The 16,025-nt window shown below is 40.1% G+C and overlaps 2 protein-coding genes across 3 annotated transcripts in view; both read right to left on the reverse strand.

The window, feature by feature from the left end:
- Nucleotides 1-3,164: 3,164 nt before the first annotated feature.
- On the reverse strand, nt 3,165-4,045 carry LOC108682471 (serine/arginine-rich splicing factor 2-like). The gene is given in 3 exon segments (XM_047880223.1): nt 3,165-3,231; nt 3,622-3,800; nt 4,022-4,045. Coding segments are annotated over 3 exon segments (270 nt in total).
- A 6,464-nt stretch (nt 4,046-10,509) lies between these two features.
- Nucleotides 10,510-16,025, reverse strand: part of LOC108682481 (endoglucanase E-4) — an 8,468-nt gene continuing 2,952 nt past the window's right edge. For both annotated transcript variants that reach the window (XM_047880226.1, XM_018171645.2), the window contains 8 exons: nt 15,735-15,828; nt 15,113-15,171; nt 14,541-14,659; nt 14,030-14,195; nt 12,741-12,899; nt 12,284-12,423; nt 11,345-11,450; nt 10,510-10,805 (listed from right to left, as the gene is read on the reverse strand). In XM_047880226.1, the coding sequence (XP_047736182.1) occupies nt 10,695-10,805; nt 11,345-11,450; nt 12,284-12,423; nt 12,741-12,899; nt 14,030-14,195; nt 14,541-14,659; nt 15,113-15,171; nt 15,735-15,828 (954 nt within the window). In that variant the 3' untranslated portion in view covers nt 10,510-10,694. The remainder of the gene's footprint in view (nt 10,806-11,344; nt 11,451-12,283; nt 12,424-12,740; nt 12,900-14,029; nt 14,196-14,540; nt 14,660-15,112; nt 15,172-15,734; nt 15,829-16,025) is intronic.

Genomic DNA, 16,025 nt, shown 5'->3' on the forward strand with positions numbered 1-16,025 from the left:
CACTACGTACAGCAGTTGAGTATCTGGGATACCGCCACTACGTACAGCAGTTGAGTATCTGGGATACAGTTTAACGTTTGCCGCCAACACGGGATGGCGTTCGTTCAACGCTGATGAAAAATTCACTGACATCGTACGTAGAGTTCTTGAATGCTCATTTCGTATGAATGTATTAATTAATATGCATTTTCCTGTGAATAATTGATGGTTGTTATTTATTGTTTGTTTTCTTTGTTAAAGAACGGATACCTATGATGCGAGTCCGCCATAGTTGTTAAATTAATTCTACTTTGAGGTTCGTTATTCAAACATTATGCGACTGTTAGTTCTATATCATTCTTTATTTGCAATTCTCCTATTTTTCGAGAAAAAGTCATTCTAATATTACATCCAAACCCGAGGAACTGTAGGTAAACTCGGCAATTTTTGGATCGAAAAGCGATACGTTGTGTTATTAACTTGTCATGTTGACTTAGTCAACTTGTCTCGTTGACTTAATCAACTTGTCTTGTTGACTTAGTCAACTTGCCTTGTTGACAGGAATCCTGTCAACGTGAATTCCTAAATTAGTCAATTTGCATATAATTCTAACCCACTTAAAATGTGCTCTTACCCATCTCAAATAACAGTATCGTGTCTGTCGCCGCGTAACAAGTTGCAGTGTAATGCTAATACTATCCTGAAACTTGAAGTGTAGAACAATTATCGCATACAAGTAGAAGTGTAACGTAAATTTACGCATATTTGTACGTGACTAGTGTTTCTAGAAGCCAAGAATAGTGAAATATTGTGTAACTATAAAGGCGGAATATCTGCAGTCCGGTAAGTAGGGGCAGTGTAATTTAACTAGTAACAGATCATTTGCAGAGCACCGTAACTAGTGTCAGGTTATTCGCTGAACATCGTAACTAACGACAGTGAATAACCTAGTGACAGCTAGGTTATTCAAGGAGCACAGTAATTAGTGGCACGTTACTCGCAAATCACCGTAACTAGAGGCAGGTTATTCGCTGAGAACCGTAAACAGCTGCCGTTTATTCGCTTTACACCGTAACTAGCGGCAGGTTATTCGCCGTGCTCCGTAACTAGTGTACGACCATTAGACATAAGGACACTGAACAAGAGGCACTGTTGTCCGGGAAGCAATATGGCCGATCGTTCATCACTGCATGATCTACAAGACGCTAGATCTTGCGCTAGATCTTGCGCTAGATCTTGCGCTAGATCAAGATCACAAGAGGGACGGTCTGTTACATTGCTCACTGTTGTCTCGATCGTCCTGAATAAGAAATGATCTGCGAATGATTTAGTGAAGAAACAATATAGTGGTTTGTGTAGTGAATGATCTAGTGAATAATCTAGTGGATGATGTAGCGAATTATCGAGCGAATAATCTAGTGAATGATGTAGCGAATGATCTAGTGAATAATCTAGTGGACGATGTAGTGAATGATCTGATAAATAATCTAGTGGACGATGTAGTGAATGATCTAGTGAATAATCTAGTGTATGATGTATGGAATGATGTAGTAAATAATCTAGTTGATGATGAAGCGAATGATCTAGTTAGCGAATGATCTGTTAGGCCTAGTGAATAATCTAGTGAATGTTCTAGTGAAGGATCCAGAGAACGACAAGTGAATGTCAGAAATTCTGTGTCTATCAATGATCATCTGAAGCTTATCAATTATCGTGTTAATTAATGAGCCTGCTTATTATTTAGTGTAATGTGATTCATAACAGGTCTGAGTGACTATTGGTTTTGAAAATAGTATCATACTCACCATTTTCATGTATTGTATTAAAAACGGCAAAAATAAAGGAAATATCATACAAAAGTATCATAAATTATATGTTTATAATACCTCAGGATACATATAATACTTGCACAAGTCCCAACACCTGCCCAGCCGGCAAACTTTTTAAACATTGCAGCAAGTGTTAACGGCTAAATAGCTTAAACAGCTGCAGCAGCTAAAACAACTGAAGCATCTGTAACAGTTGCCTCAGTAACAACAGTTTCTTCAGGTGCAGCAGCTGCAAGCAACAAATGTCAAGCAGGTAATGAGATGCAGCTGCAAGTAGTTGGCCACCTCATTAGTTAGGCCTGTGTTCTAATATTACACAAAACTGCAGTCTAATGAGAAATAAAGAAATCGTTAAACATTTCGTCGAGCTCATTAGGCATGCCATTGTTACGGGACGGCGACTGCATCTTTGCATTAATAACAACAGCTGCTGCTGTTATTGATGCATAGATGAAGTCTCTGTATCAAAGGCAGCTTCAGTCGCTGCTGTTATTAATACAAAGATTCAGTTTCTGTATCGATAAGGACAGCAGCTGATGCTGTTCAGCTCTCAGATTGTGTTTGTGTTAAGCCTTTTTCCAGAACAGATGCGTAAAATGGAATTAAAATAAAATTGGTCAAAATAATTTAATAATTTTGATTATACGGATCTAAATCAAAATAGTAAATTATTAAATGCTTCTAAACAGGAATACTTCAAGACTGGTCATTAGATGACTTAAGACGATGGTCTGAATGAGTACGGACTCCCAAAGTAATTGTAAAAGACTCCCAAAGTAATAAAAAATAAAAATAAAAATAAAATAAAATTGGCATAAGTAGGTATTATTATTATTTTGAGAGAGGATGTAAATTATTCAGGGATGATAGTTCGTAAATTATTCAGAATGAATATGTGGTTATGGTTTGAAAATAAAATAAAAATTCTATAATTTTAGTTTAGAGGAAACATATATAAGCGTTTACGTGCGTGCTGTATGAGTGTTAAATTGCGTCGTGCAGAGTCGTGACCTAGGCGCTCGTATAAATTTCAGTGTAGGCTTTTGAAGTGTTATCGAGAATAAATGTAATTTTTGTATTGTTTTAATATGAATTCGTTGTACCTACCTTATCAATGTGTGCAATTCAACAATATTCCTTAGAATTCTCAGTTTGTTTTTTTAACAGCAAAAAGTTTAGAGCCGGAACTCGAAACTTAGTCTTAACCCTGAAGCTTGGAACAGTATAAATGTTAATCTCAGTCGACTTTGACTTCCTCTTCGAAGACTTTGATTTACTCCTCGATGACTTTGACTTCTTCTTCGGAGACTTTGACTTCCTCTTCGAAGACTTAGACTTACTCTTCGGAGACTTTGACTACCTCTTCGATAACTTTGACTTACTCTTCGGAGACTTGGACTTACTCTTCGATAACTTTGACTTACTCTTCGGAGACTTTGACTACCTCTTCGAAGACTTAGACTTACTCTTCGGAGACTTTGACTACCTCTTCGATAACTTTGACTTACTCTTCGGAGACTTGGACTTACTCTTCGATAACTTTGACTTACTCTTCGGAGACTTTGACTACCTCTTCGATAACTTTGACTTACTCTTCGGAGACTTGGACTTACTCTTCGATAACTTTGACTTACTCTTCGGAGACTTTGACTTACTCTTCGATAACTTTGACTTACTCTTCGGAGACTTGGACTTACTCTTCGATAACTTTGACTTACTCTTCGGAGACTTTGACTTCCTCTTCGATAACTTTGACTTACTCTTCGGAGACTTGGACTTACTCTTCGATAACTTTGACTTACTCTTCGGAGACTTTGACTTCCTCTTCAAAGACTTAGACTTACTCTTCGGAGACTTTGACTACCTCTTCGATAACTTTGACTTACTCTTCGGAGACTTAGACTTACTCTTCGATAACTTTGACTTACTCTTCGGAGACTTAGACTTACTCTTCGATAACTTTGACTTACTCTTCGATGACGTTGACTTCCCCTTTGAAGCAGAATAAGGATTGGAATGAAGGACGACCGCGGGCCGTAATACGTGCGCGCTTACGATGCAACGGGAATGAACTGCTTCATGGTAGGCAACGAATATACACGCCCGAAGAGCCAAATATATTTGCGGCACACGGTTTTAAACAAATTAAATATATAGCTTTCTTGAATATCAAATAGATTTGTACAAAATTATTCAGAATGTTTGTCACTCGCCTGGAGTAAGTGGGTATAACCCATGCAGTGTGCGCATCGGAGTGACGTGAAAAGGCGTCAACGTGACTATGACAGACTATGATGCAATTGGATGAAATAAAAAAAATGTTCGCAGTGTCGAGTTTTTTGAGAATTACAACTACTGCCCTTCTCTGTAAAATCAACAAATAATAAAATTGAGACTAATACAGTTTTGAGACTAATACATTCGGCATCAGCCAACAGGTAAAGGCAGACAAACGCAGCTTCAACGCAGAACCAGTTTAGGAAGCCAACGAAGCCTAGGATTAAAATGATGTTAAAGGCGCTTGCATCTTCAAGGCAGATTCTGGCTCAAGCAAAGTCATTTTTCAGAATCAAATGACTGCAGCAGACGAGCAAAGTTAGGCTCGTCTAGGCAATAGGCCATAGAAACTTTAGGCTCGAGATAAACAAGCCCTGATCGCACCAAACGCTGCCACCACGAGACAAAATGGAATAACGACGCTATGTCTGCTCGGAGGGGCGGAGTGGTAGTGGTTGTGGCGGTAGTGGTGGTGGTGGTAGTGGTTGTGGTGGTAGTGGTTGTGGTTATGGTGGTAGTGGTTGTGGTGGTCGTATAGTAGTGGTCGTAGTTGTAGTGGTCGTGGTGGTAGTGGTTGTGGTGGTAGTGGTTGTGGTTATGGTGGTAGTGGTTGTGGTGGTCGTATAGTAGTGGTCGTAGTTGTAGTGGTAGTGATGGTAGTGGTAGTGGTGGTAGTGGCCGCGGTGGTCGTGGTGGTTGTGGTGGTCGTGGTGGTAGTGATCTCGCCACCAGTACACCTCTTCCCCTCCCTCTCCACCGGCCCTCTGTTTAGTCAAGACCCACCAGTTTTCGATGGCCTCTATGGTAAATTGCCGTCCAGCTTCTGTAATCTTTAGTTAAGTATGACCTGAAGTGCGGGATCAAATCAAATCGTGCTTCTCGCTGTGGAACACTTGACCTTTCTTGAGGACCTCGCCAAAGAAGCTGGAGAATACAAGTACATTTAAGAGACAAGATTAGTAAAGAAAGATGGGCTATAGACACAGTTTGCATAAACAGCTTAAATCCCAGGTTACGTACCATTTACCCACAATCTTACGTCGAATCTTGGCCATCAAAATTTGGTTGAGCACTGTCCCGCAATCGAAACCTTACCGAGCGCTCACGTTATTTTTTTAAACCATCGCCGTCAGTAAAGTCTGTAAACTATCCGTTACTAAAAAAACAGGAATTGACTTAGAGCGAGTGTCACGATGGTTGATGATGATACTTCTTTGGAATAAATAATTGATTTAAATTCCTAAAATACTTTCCAGAACCAGGGTGCTCGTCTCTATTAATTAACACAAAACTATATGGTACCTCATAAGTTTTATTACACAGTCCTTGGAACTTTGCATAGGGCACATCGCAAGCAATGTAATCACTGTGAATATTCTTCATCTCGGTGAATGGGATTGAACTCAAATAGGATTATTAGATTTAGATTCGTTCTAATGGTTTGTCTTGGTAGTATGTGATAGTTTTGAAACAAGTAAATTGAACTGCAGTTATTGTGTCTTACACGGGTGTAAAAACTATCAGCAGGATTTTGATTATTTTCCGTATCAATATCATTAGAAATAAACAACGTTTTCTTCCGAGTAACTTTGTCGCTTAGGTCAGGTACTGAGGATATTCGCCAATATTGACTTGCCGTTGGAAAATAAATCTATGATTTCAGATCTATTATATCCTTTTCGAAAGAATTTTTCAATAACTTGCATTTAGACTGATGAAAGGTTGTTGTGAAAGAAAAGGTTGTTGTAATCAATAAAGTTCTCCAATAGCAACTTCAGTATCAACGACGTTTCTCCGCAGCTGTCTTTCAATTATGAGATACCTCAAACTTGGAGAAGGAAATGCAGAATGGTTCTTCTGTTTCTTTCCATTATCGCCTTTCCACTTATGAAGCATTTATTAAAGTTTTATTTCCAAACTCCTTTTCAATGTTTGTTCTAAGATATTCACTTGAATTAAAAGCTGATTTATTTCGGTGGTGAGATGGCGAATATCATAAAAGATATTATCAACACAATATACAGCTTAATATTTCCAAATTTTAATATCACATCTTCCTGTCTCTGTTATTAAGTCTTCCATTTTTAAAGGAAATTTCATCAACTTTCTTTTCCTCCTCACAGGCTGCATCGAATGACAATAGTGTGTGAATAAACTACTCCCTATTAACTATAATTTACTTCCATCATAAATTACTCTATATTTTCGAATCTTTCTAATGAGCTAATCACACTCGACTAGATGAAATGACTTCTCTAAGCCGAAACGTGAATACATCATATAGAATGAATTGATAATCTTTTGTTTTCAATGATTTCCTATAATACTTTAGCTCTAAGTTTTATTAACCGAGATTATAAACAGATGAGCAAGATGAATTTATAAACTTAGGAAGAATGTTTCTTATTTAGCTGAAAATCTGTTTGACGGTTCACCCCCTCAATCACATTCAGTTTTTTGAACCGTTCAAACAATTTTGCACAGCCATCGCAAATTGTCAGCGTATTAAATACTCAAATCAAAATGTTCAGATAAAACAGTTTTGAGAGGTTCATCTATCTCTCCTCAATTATATGTATGCTTTAGAGTATTTTTCACAGTATCGTTGCAGAAACCAGATAACAGGCGACAATTTTTTTATTATTACTTATTTGTTCACACTTTTCTATTTCCCTAGCCACGACAATCCATAAACAACACACACACAAAACCCCACCGTGGCGCTCTCCTGTGTGTGTGCAGCCAGTAGCAGATAGTTACAATATAACTTGAACGATCCCAACCCAACCTTGAAATGCCTAGCCTAACTAAATGGCTAGCACACAGAGCTAATAGGAAAAAGGTGCGAGTGACAGCTTAAGACGGTCCTGCGGACTGGGGCGGCGAAGGTCGCCTGGCGCATCGAAATATCCAAACAAAATTTTATCTCTCAAGAAAGTACATGGTCTCAATTTTATTACACTCTGTGATTCTGATAAATATTAGAATATTTTACCATAATCATTGCACATATCACCTGGTTCATTAATACGTGGTGTTTTATTGTTCTTAATTTAGTGTTTCATTAACCATTAGTGCGTTTTTTCCGGCGTTTCTATATTTCCTCTATATGCTACTTTAAAAACTTTTCATGTACGGTTTACTGTAAACTGTCTGGCAAATGCAGTGTCATTTTTAGCAATCGAATTTTCATAAATTTCACTTCTCACATTTTTCACTTCTTCACTTTTTCATAAATTTCACTTTTTTCATAATTATGATATTTCACTTTCACTTCACTTTTCATAATTTTCATAATGAATTTTCACTTTTTCATAATTATGATAACTTGTCAGAGCTTTATTTATCCCATCGGCAACTTGCTGCACTTATAACTCTTAGCTTCACTCAGCGAACGGTCTTCAACAATAGATAGGCTCTCTATTTTCACTGGCTTCTTCTGCAATTTTTTACTATACTGTCAATATAGGAGGATCTTCTTTCGAATCGTCCGTCGACAACGTAATTTCTCGGGTTATTGTCATGTCAATGAACAATCGCATTGCAACATATTGGCCCCAATTATTGTTGCTAGCAACTACATGCAGGCTAGTAACTGGCATGCAGGCAAGTAACTGAGTGAAGGCTTGCAACTGGAATACAGGCTAGCAACTGAGTGCAGGCTAGTAACTGGAATACAGGCTAGCAACTGAGTACAGGCTAGTAACTGGAATACAGGCTAGCAACTGAGTGCAGGCTAGTAACTAGCATGCAGGCTAGCAAATGAAATACAAACTAGCAGCTTAGTAATTGGCATGTTTTGCTTCATTGGGTTTATTATCTATCCCATGATTAGCAACCGTTTTCTTAACAATCTACGGACTGACCGATCCGTTTACACAAACAGTTTCTAGCACAAACAGGTAGGTACTTATTCTTTCAAAAATTCTATTGAAAGTTATAATATGCATTATTCCAATGTACGCAACTTTCATATAAAACTAAATATAAAATCGACTTTTGAACACTAAAATACTCTTCCATAAAGCATTCAGAATTTGTCCTATTATCCTATTATCTCCTTCACTGCAAATTCTTCAGTTTATTAACTCGTATTTCTTGTGAGTGCATGAGCAGCAGACATCCGTCGCCCCGTACGTATACCACCAGAAACTGATCGCGTACCTACAACTAATAATAAATGTTACTTGTCACTATGTAGTACTACTTGCATCTAGATTATTGTGCAGCAAGTATGGGTGTTGTTTGAATTTTACGGTGAGCTGCTAGAGCCAGGTCACAAATTATCTTGTATAAGGAAAAAAGTTTTTATGAAGCAAACGTGAAGCAATGATGATGCGGTGGCGTAGGCGGTGGTCAAAATTTTCATCTCATCATCACCGGACATGGACCAGCCCCAAAACTAATTCTATCATTTTTTTCATGATCCAGAAATTTGTAGGTGTTCATGTTTATTTTTTGTTTTCGATTAATAAAATGCCCTAGTTTTTCAGCATCGGGTTTCTCAAGTAAGAACAATATATTTTCGAAAACATTCCGATTTTAAAATATCCAAATACCTGCATTGTATCATCAGCTATCACGTCTGTCGTTCTGAGTTGCTATTTGAATTGAACTTATTTGATCACAGATTAGGATGCACGCATAGTCGTTCACTGTAAATCATCCCCCGTCTCATCTAAAATTAATAATACAATCAACTTTTGATGAAATTCATTCCGCTTTTCTGTCCATGAGTTTTCCGCTCACACAACTATAATTGAACATCAGATTTAACATAAGCTTTGAAAACGAGCACTGTCATTTCTTTCAATGCGTCAACTGCACCGTTAATTAATCGTGGAACAGGTATCAATGAACTCAAAATTCTTAATTATTTTTCACCGATGCTCGAAATTTCCGAGCGATGGACTGTTAAATATGAATCTTGTCACCGTTCGCTGCTGAATCGCATCAATAATGATTACATTCGTATATAACGCAACCATCGCTGAAAATTCCTGTGCATATTTATGGATGAGCGACGACCGGATATTGAATGTCTACTTTTTGCTTGCTTTAATTGCACATGTGGCGCTTCTCAATTGCATGTGCTCAAGGTGCTACGCTACAAGATAACGAATATCTTATTTTCGGGCGATTTTTTGTTGCGTAGTTTCACTGTGACTCAAAAAAGATAATATTTAAGGACAATTTACACTCAAATCTCGATTGACTGCACGAATGCGACATTTGAGTACAATTGACACTCAATTCTTACGTGACTCCGAAGAAGTAATTTTTAACGATTGAGAATAATTGGAACTCAAATCTAGCGTGACTCCCAAAAGGTAATTTTTAACGATTGAGAATAATTGGAACTCAAATCTAGCGTGACTCCCAAAAGGTAATTTTTAACAATTGAGAATAATTGGAACTTAAATCGAGCGTGACTCCCAAAAGGTAATTTTTAACAATTGAAAATAATTGGAACTCAAATCTAGCGTGACTCCCGAAAGGTAACGCTTAAGAACAATTTACTCCAAAATTTCGCTTGGTACACGAACACTCGCAGTAACCCTCAAAAAAAGTGCTCCAGTTCGTGAATGGAGGAGCTTGAGCCAGTGAAATAATGCAGGCACTTACGGATTATCGCGCATTCATGCTGAACCAGGTAACGTCTCGGTATAAGATACTAACTTCAAAAATTCAGCTTCCGGCGAGTTCGACTTTTCGATTTTAGAATCGCTTTAATTTTTTCAACAGGATCTTAGTACAAATAACAATTTAGTTCAAATGACTCCAAGTTACTGGTAGAGAAGTTTGTCTCCTTATGTTCATCTTCCATGGCCTCGCCTTCTATTTGACAGACAATTTGGTTTTTAATGTCTTTTCTATGAAATTCAGTTGTGCAAATTTAATATGAACTGACAAAAAACAATTATAGTCAATATTTTTGTTTGTTCAAAACCCATCACAGCTTTAAGTGAACATTTCATGTAAATATAACACATGTCTGGAATAAATATAAAATATGTCTTGTCATAATTGGAAAAGTCCGGAAATTCACCTCCCATGAAATGGTATCCACGAATATGCTTCAGACGCATCTATGTAATTTAGTAATATACGCAATGCGTGTATAGTGGAATATAACACAATAGATAAAAAATATAACTCAGTACTCACAGCAGTGAGTGACAGAGAGCGCATTTTCTCGTCGACGAAAATTTGAGGTCACGGACGGACGGACAGACGGACGGACAGACGGACGGACAGACAGACAGACAGACAGACATGGCAAGCACAATAATGCATTTCTTCCATAAATGAGAAAATGCTCTAAAAATCGATGAAGAATGTTTATTAAAGCGTCTTTAGATGCCTCCATTGATCAAGAAATATTAACGAATGTTTATTTATAGGTAGGAATAAAATCTGGAGATAATGAACGCCTGAATTTATTTAAAACTACAAGTTACATCATCCTTGGTTCCCGGGTCATCAGAGGTTATTGCCAGGTCATCAGAGGTTGTTGCCAGGTCATCAGAGGTTGTTGTCGGGACATCAGGGTTAGTTGCCGGGTCATCAGGGTTAGTTGCCGGGTCATCAGAGGTTGTTGCCAGGTTATTAAAGGTTGTTGACGATCATGGCCGCCAGGTCGCCGGTGAAGGCAGCGTTGTAGTCGCAGGCCACTTCGTTCTTTACGTAGTCGTTACGATCGTCGGTGTAGCCGTCATTCTGCAGCAAACGGTTACGAATTTCCATCACCGAGCGATTTTAAAATTGTTAAAATTAAACAAGTGTCACAGGTTTCACTCTAAATCAAAATCGTTTCACTCTACGCTTTATTCAACAGCAGTTGTTGAATATGAGGATTTTTGCTGACTTTTATTTTGTAGCAGTAATTGTGGATTTCAACTTAATGCAGTCGAATTGTACCTTCAATGCAATCGCATGATATTTGTTACTCAGACAACAGCCGTACTGGAATTTCCATGTTCTTGTATTCTAAAGCCGTACATGTTAAAGTGACCTTCATCAGATGATACAGAGTTCCGTAGCAGCCGAAGTGACGCAACACAAAGAAACACAACACACGATCTTCAACCAAAGCTGTGCTAGGCTACGTTATAATCTTATTTCATCCCAACGCTCAATATGCTCTTATTCATTTTTATAACCGAAAGAAAACTATTAGTTTTGATTAGTGTATACAGATATTTTTTAAAAACTTGTGCCGGTATCATATCCATGAGAAGTGGGTCATAAATACCCACCTGGTCAGGGCCTCCGACGACGGCGCCGTAGAGGGTGTGGGGGTTGGGGCCAGACTGACTCTGTGCCCACCCATCAGTGCACGAGGTGGGGGGGTAGGGGCACGAGCTGGGCATAATGGCGAGAAATAAGTTGTGGATTTTTTGTGTTATCTTAATTCATACAACATATTTTTCAACGTTGTATCAACGTTTTCGTCAATATTTGCGATACAAGTTGAATAATAACGCATGAACTCTCGGGTGATTGAATGATGTGACAAACAATAAGTTTAACGAATATTCGAATACTTGATGGTTTAATCTAGTCGAAATTATTCAAAGAACTCACGAGTTTGCACTTAACAACAAACCTGCCAACACGCCTATATTGTTTTTGCAAACAATAAATGTACATATAAAATAATCACTCCAACCTGCTGCTCATTAGATGTATGAGTAGCTGAACCCTTCAAATGGTCGGGTTACTGTATGGTTGAATGTACAGGCAACCAACCTGGAGCGGTGGTGGGGTAGGTTACTGTATGGTTGAATGTACAGACAACCCACCTGGAGCGGTGGTGGGGTCACAGGGGTGGGTTACTGTATGGTTGAATGTATAGGCAACCCACCTGGAGCGGTGGTGGGGTCGCAGGGGTGGGTTACTTTATGATTGAATGTATAGGTAACCCACCTGGAGCGGTGGTGGGGTCGCAAGGGTGGGTTACTGTATGGTTGAATGTATAGACGACCCACCTGGAGCGGTGGTGGGGTCGCAGGGGTGGGTTACTGTATGGTCTGTCTCTTATACACATCTAGATGTGTATAAGAGACAGCACCTGGAGCGGTGGTGGGGTCGCAAGGGTGGGTTACTGTATGGTTGAATGTACAGGCAACCCACCTGGAGCGGTGGTGGGGTCGCAGAGGTGGGTTACTGTATGGTTGAATGTATAGGCAACCCACCTGGAGCGGTGGTGGGGTCGCAGGGGTGGGTTGTTGCCGAAGCCCACCACGTACGAGTGTCCAACGGAGCCCAGGGCGTAGTCCACCTGACGGGCCGCCCACGCCCTGTTGGTGGACGAGTCGATGCCGAGGTCAGCGGCCTGTGGACGGAGAAGAGGATGAAAGTCAAGTCCGCGCCATTAAAGTCAGGCTCAGGCTTACTAGCATTAGGTGCTTTCTCGCTGTGGACTGTTAGTGTGAACATAGATGCATTCACACCTCATCACTTCATTTCAGTTGTGTTCAATTATATCCAATTCACTCTTCAACTATGAAAGAAAGTGACAGGTACATATTATTGATCCCAACACATACACATTTGTGTCCATCCTAACATTTACTTCACAAAGTAATATCATAATGGAAGAGAGGACACATCACCAATTCTGTACATAGTAAAATAAACATACGACCAGACCTTGAAGCCGATGAAGGCGACGTTAAGGGCCTGTCTGAGGGAGCCCCACTGATCGATGAAGACCATCCCGCCAGGGGTGGTGGGGAACCCGCGGATGTCGTTCATGAAGCTCTGCAGGGCGCTGGTGTACTGACCGCCGAACTCCTCCGCCATCAGCACCTGCAAGGTTGAGGAGGTTTGAAGGGTTATGGTAGTTTGAGTGAATGGTTGCCAACCTCCTCAGGCATCAGCACCTGCAAGGTTGAGGAGGTATGAAGGGTTATGGTAGTTTGAGTGAAGGGTTGCCAAATTCCTCAGGCATCAGCACCTGCAGGGTTGAGGAGGTATGAAGGGTTATGGTAGTTTGAGTGAAGGGTTGCCAAACTCCTCAGGCATCAGCACCTGCAGGGTTGAGGAGGTGTGAAGGGTTATGGTAGTTTGAGTGAAGGGTTGCCAAACTCCTCAGGCATTAACAACTGCAGAGGTCAAGGAGGTATGAAAGATTCTTGTGGCTTAAGGGGAGATAAGAATATGGGGAGGAAAATTAGATGGTTGTTGCGTGGAATGTGAACAAGAATAGTTTCAGGATTCAAATAAAATGCAAGGCTAATATTTTATGAGGAAATATGAGGTGATGAAATTAACGAAATTAAAGTATTATTGACGATTACAGGTAAAGAGGCTGATGTTGGTTTGGTTTTCTTCAACGTTAAGATTGAAATTAAAACCTTCAAAAAAGAGCTAACATTTACAAAATGTTAAGTACTTGACAGTGTTTATGAGATATGAAAAATGTCGTTCATAATCCCTACTGTTATTACAAACGAATCTGTGGATTATGACGATGCTGGCTGAAATTCGCGTCATCTTGACATTGTACGTAACCAAAATTTATTTCTTCGTTCATGTTAACTACAGCACCAATGTTTTCGTGTTCGTATTACCGACTTTATTTCGTCATCACAAAAGCGTTCATGACTGTCCATTTAACATTTGCACCGGAGCAAAGGGGCCTCTGTGTAGCAGCAATCAAATCGTTAATCTTACTCATTACCTTCATAGTTTCAATATTGATTTAAATGGTCCCTATATACTCAGTTTTTTTCTTACTGATATTTATAGTTAATAATGATTTTAGTGGTCATTATTTAAGACAATTTCTGACGCCGACGTGCATCCTTGAAAGTAAATCGATTAAAATAAGCAAGAACTACCTACTACGGATTATCATCATTATCATTGGGTTATCATTATATTGCTTATAATTATGAATTACTGTTATTTATCGGCCACCGTTCAGGTATACGAACCATTGCCCCGGAATTCTTGTTGTCCCAACCGAAGCCGTATCCGGACTGGCCGGTCCCGAACTGGTCCCAGAAGGACTTGGCCTTGTCAGCGTAAGTTTGGTCTCCAGTGGCCTTATACAACCACACCGCGGACCACACCAGCTCATCCTGGTAGCCGCTGAATGATCTGCGAGGGAAAGGTCATCGGGGAATCAGATGAATGTTGAGGATTGTGGTGCTCACTCATGTCTGACAAGAGCGAGAAGAGGGAGGAATGTGCATGTGAGTAGAAGTGAATGAGAAGGAAATGAAAAACAAGTGAAACAGATCCCTGAAGGTAGCACAAATCCTCCATAATAACTCCTTCAAAAGAACTAAACAATAATAACTCTATCATGAGAGCTTCTTTGGTCTTCCTTTGGACCGCGTGACTTCTACATGAATCCTCGTTAAACCCACGTAGGGCTACAAAGCTCTCTCACTTAGCCCCTATATGCCCACGTAGTACCACTCAACTTGCCCCAAGACTCACTGGTAGAAGTTGGCGGCGGCGGGGATGGAATCGGAGTATTTCCCACGGTGCTGGTCGGCGAAGGCGAAGAGGTCCTTAGCGGCATCAAGCAGACGCACCGAGTACGCGTTGTCGGAGTTCTGGGGAGGTGGTTGTTTATTGGGTGGTGCTTGGAAAAGCTTATTACGTGGTGCTTTCTGAGTGCTTGCGTGATGCTAGAATGGTGATTAGGTGGTGTTTGGGTGATGCACGAATGTTTTTCAGGTGATGAATTTGTGGTACTTGGTTGGTTCTTGTGTGCTGAGACGATGTTGCAAGGATGTTACCAGGGTAATGCTAAGACGTTGTCCTGATGTTGCTGAGGTGTTACTGAGATGATGCCAAGGTAGGGCTTGGATCTTACGTAATGTTATATCTGTAATGATGCTGCGTTTCGACATGAAGCTAGGATATTGCGTAATATTCGGATCTTATGTGTACTATGATCTCTAGTGCTACCATAAATCGCATTAAATCTCAACCATTAAATACGATATATATGTGACGCCCTGGAGCGGCCACTTATACAGTGGCCCAGAGGCATGCAAACTCACGTAGAAGACGATGGAAGCCGCGGCAAGAGCAGCTGCCGTTTCTCCGGCCAAGTCCGAGCCTGTCATGGAATAATGAATGACATTATTGAGTATTCGCTAAGTTAATGTATGGTGTACACTGTAGCGTTCACCCTTTGTACGAGTACACTATCTGTAGCGTACACCTTCTGGAGGAATTCCTCATTATTTTAATTTGATATGTACCTACTTAAGTGAAAAAATATATGCGTCATGGTTGCAGCGTAATGCAATGTGTTTAGCACATAAAAGCACCAGTAGTGATACTACGTCAGTGTACAGGTCACAAGACCACATCACTACTGTAGCCTCATTACCGAGTCACCATACTAGTCACTACCACATCAATGCCCTAGTTATGATACAACCTGACTACACTAGTGACAATACCACGTCACTATACTAGTAAGAATATTACGACACTACACTAGAGACAATACCACGTCACTATACTAGTAACAATATTACGACACTACACTAGAGACAATACCACGTCACTATACTAGTAACAATATTACGTCACTACTCTAAAGACAATATCCCGTTAATACATTACATGATCAGCATTGCAGCTACCATGCTAGGTACCAGAACAACCACCCACCAGGGGCGTTGGTGTCGATCTTCCAGGAGGGTCGTGCCATGGTCATGTCTTCAGGACGACCCCAGTACGCGTGGTCAGCGTTACCGTCACCAACCTGCACGGTAGCATCACTATCATCTGCACGGTAGCATCACTATCATCTGTACGGTAGCATCACTATCATCTGCACGGTAGCATCACTATCATCTGCACGGTAGCATCACTATCATCTGCACGGTAGCATCACTATCATCTGTACGGTAGCACCACTATCATTTGTACGGTAGCACCACTATCATCTGTACGGTAGCA

The sequence above is a fragment of the Hyalella azteca genome, unplaced genomic scaffold, assembly GCF_000764305.2.
Source record: "Hyalella azteca isolate HAZT.00-mixed unplaced genomic scaffold, Hazt_2.0.2 contig510, whole genome shotgun sequence".
Lineage (NCBI taxonomy): Eukaryota > Metazoa > Arthropoda > Malacostraca > Amphipoda > Hyalellidae > Hyalella > Hyalella azteca.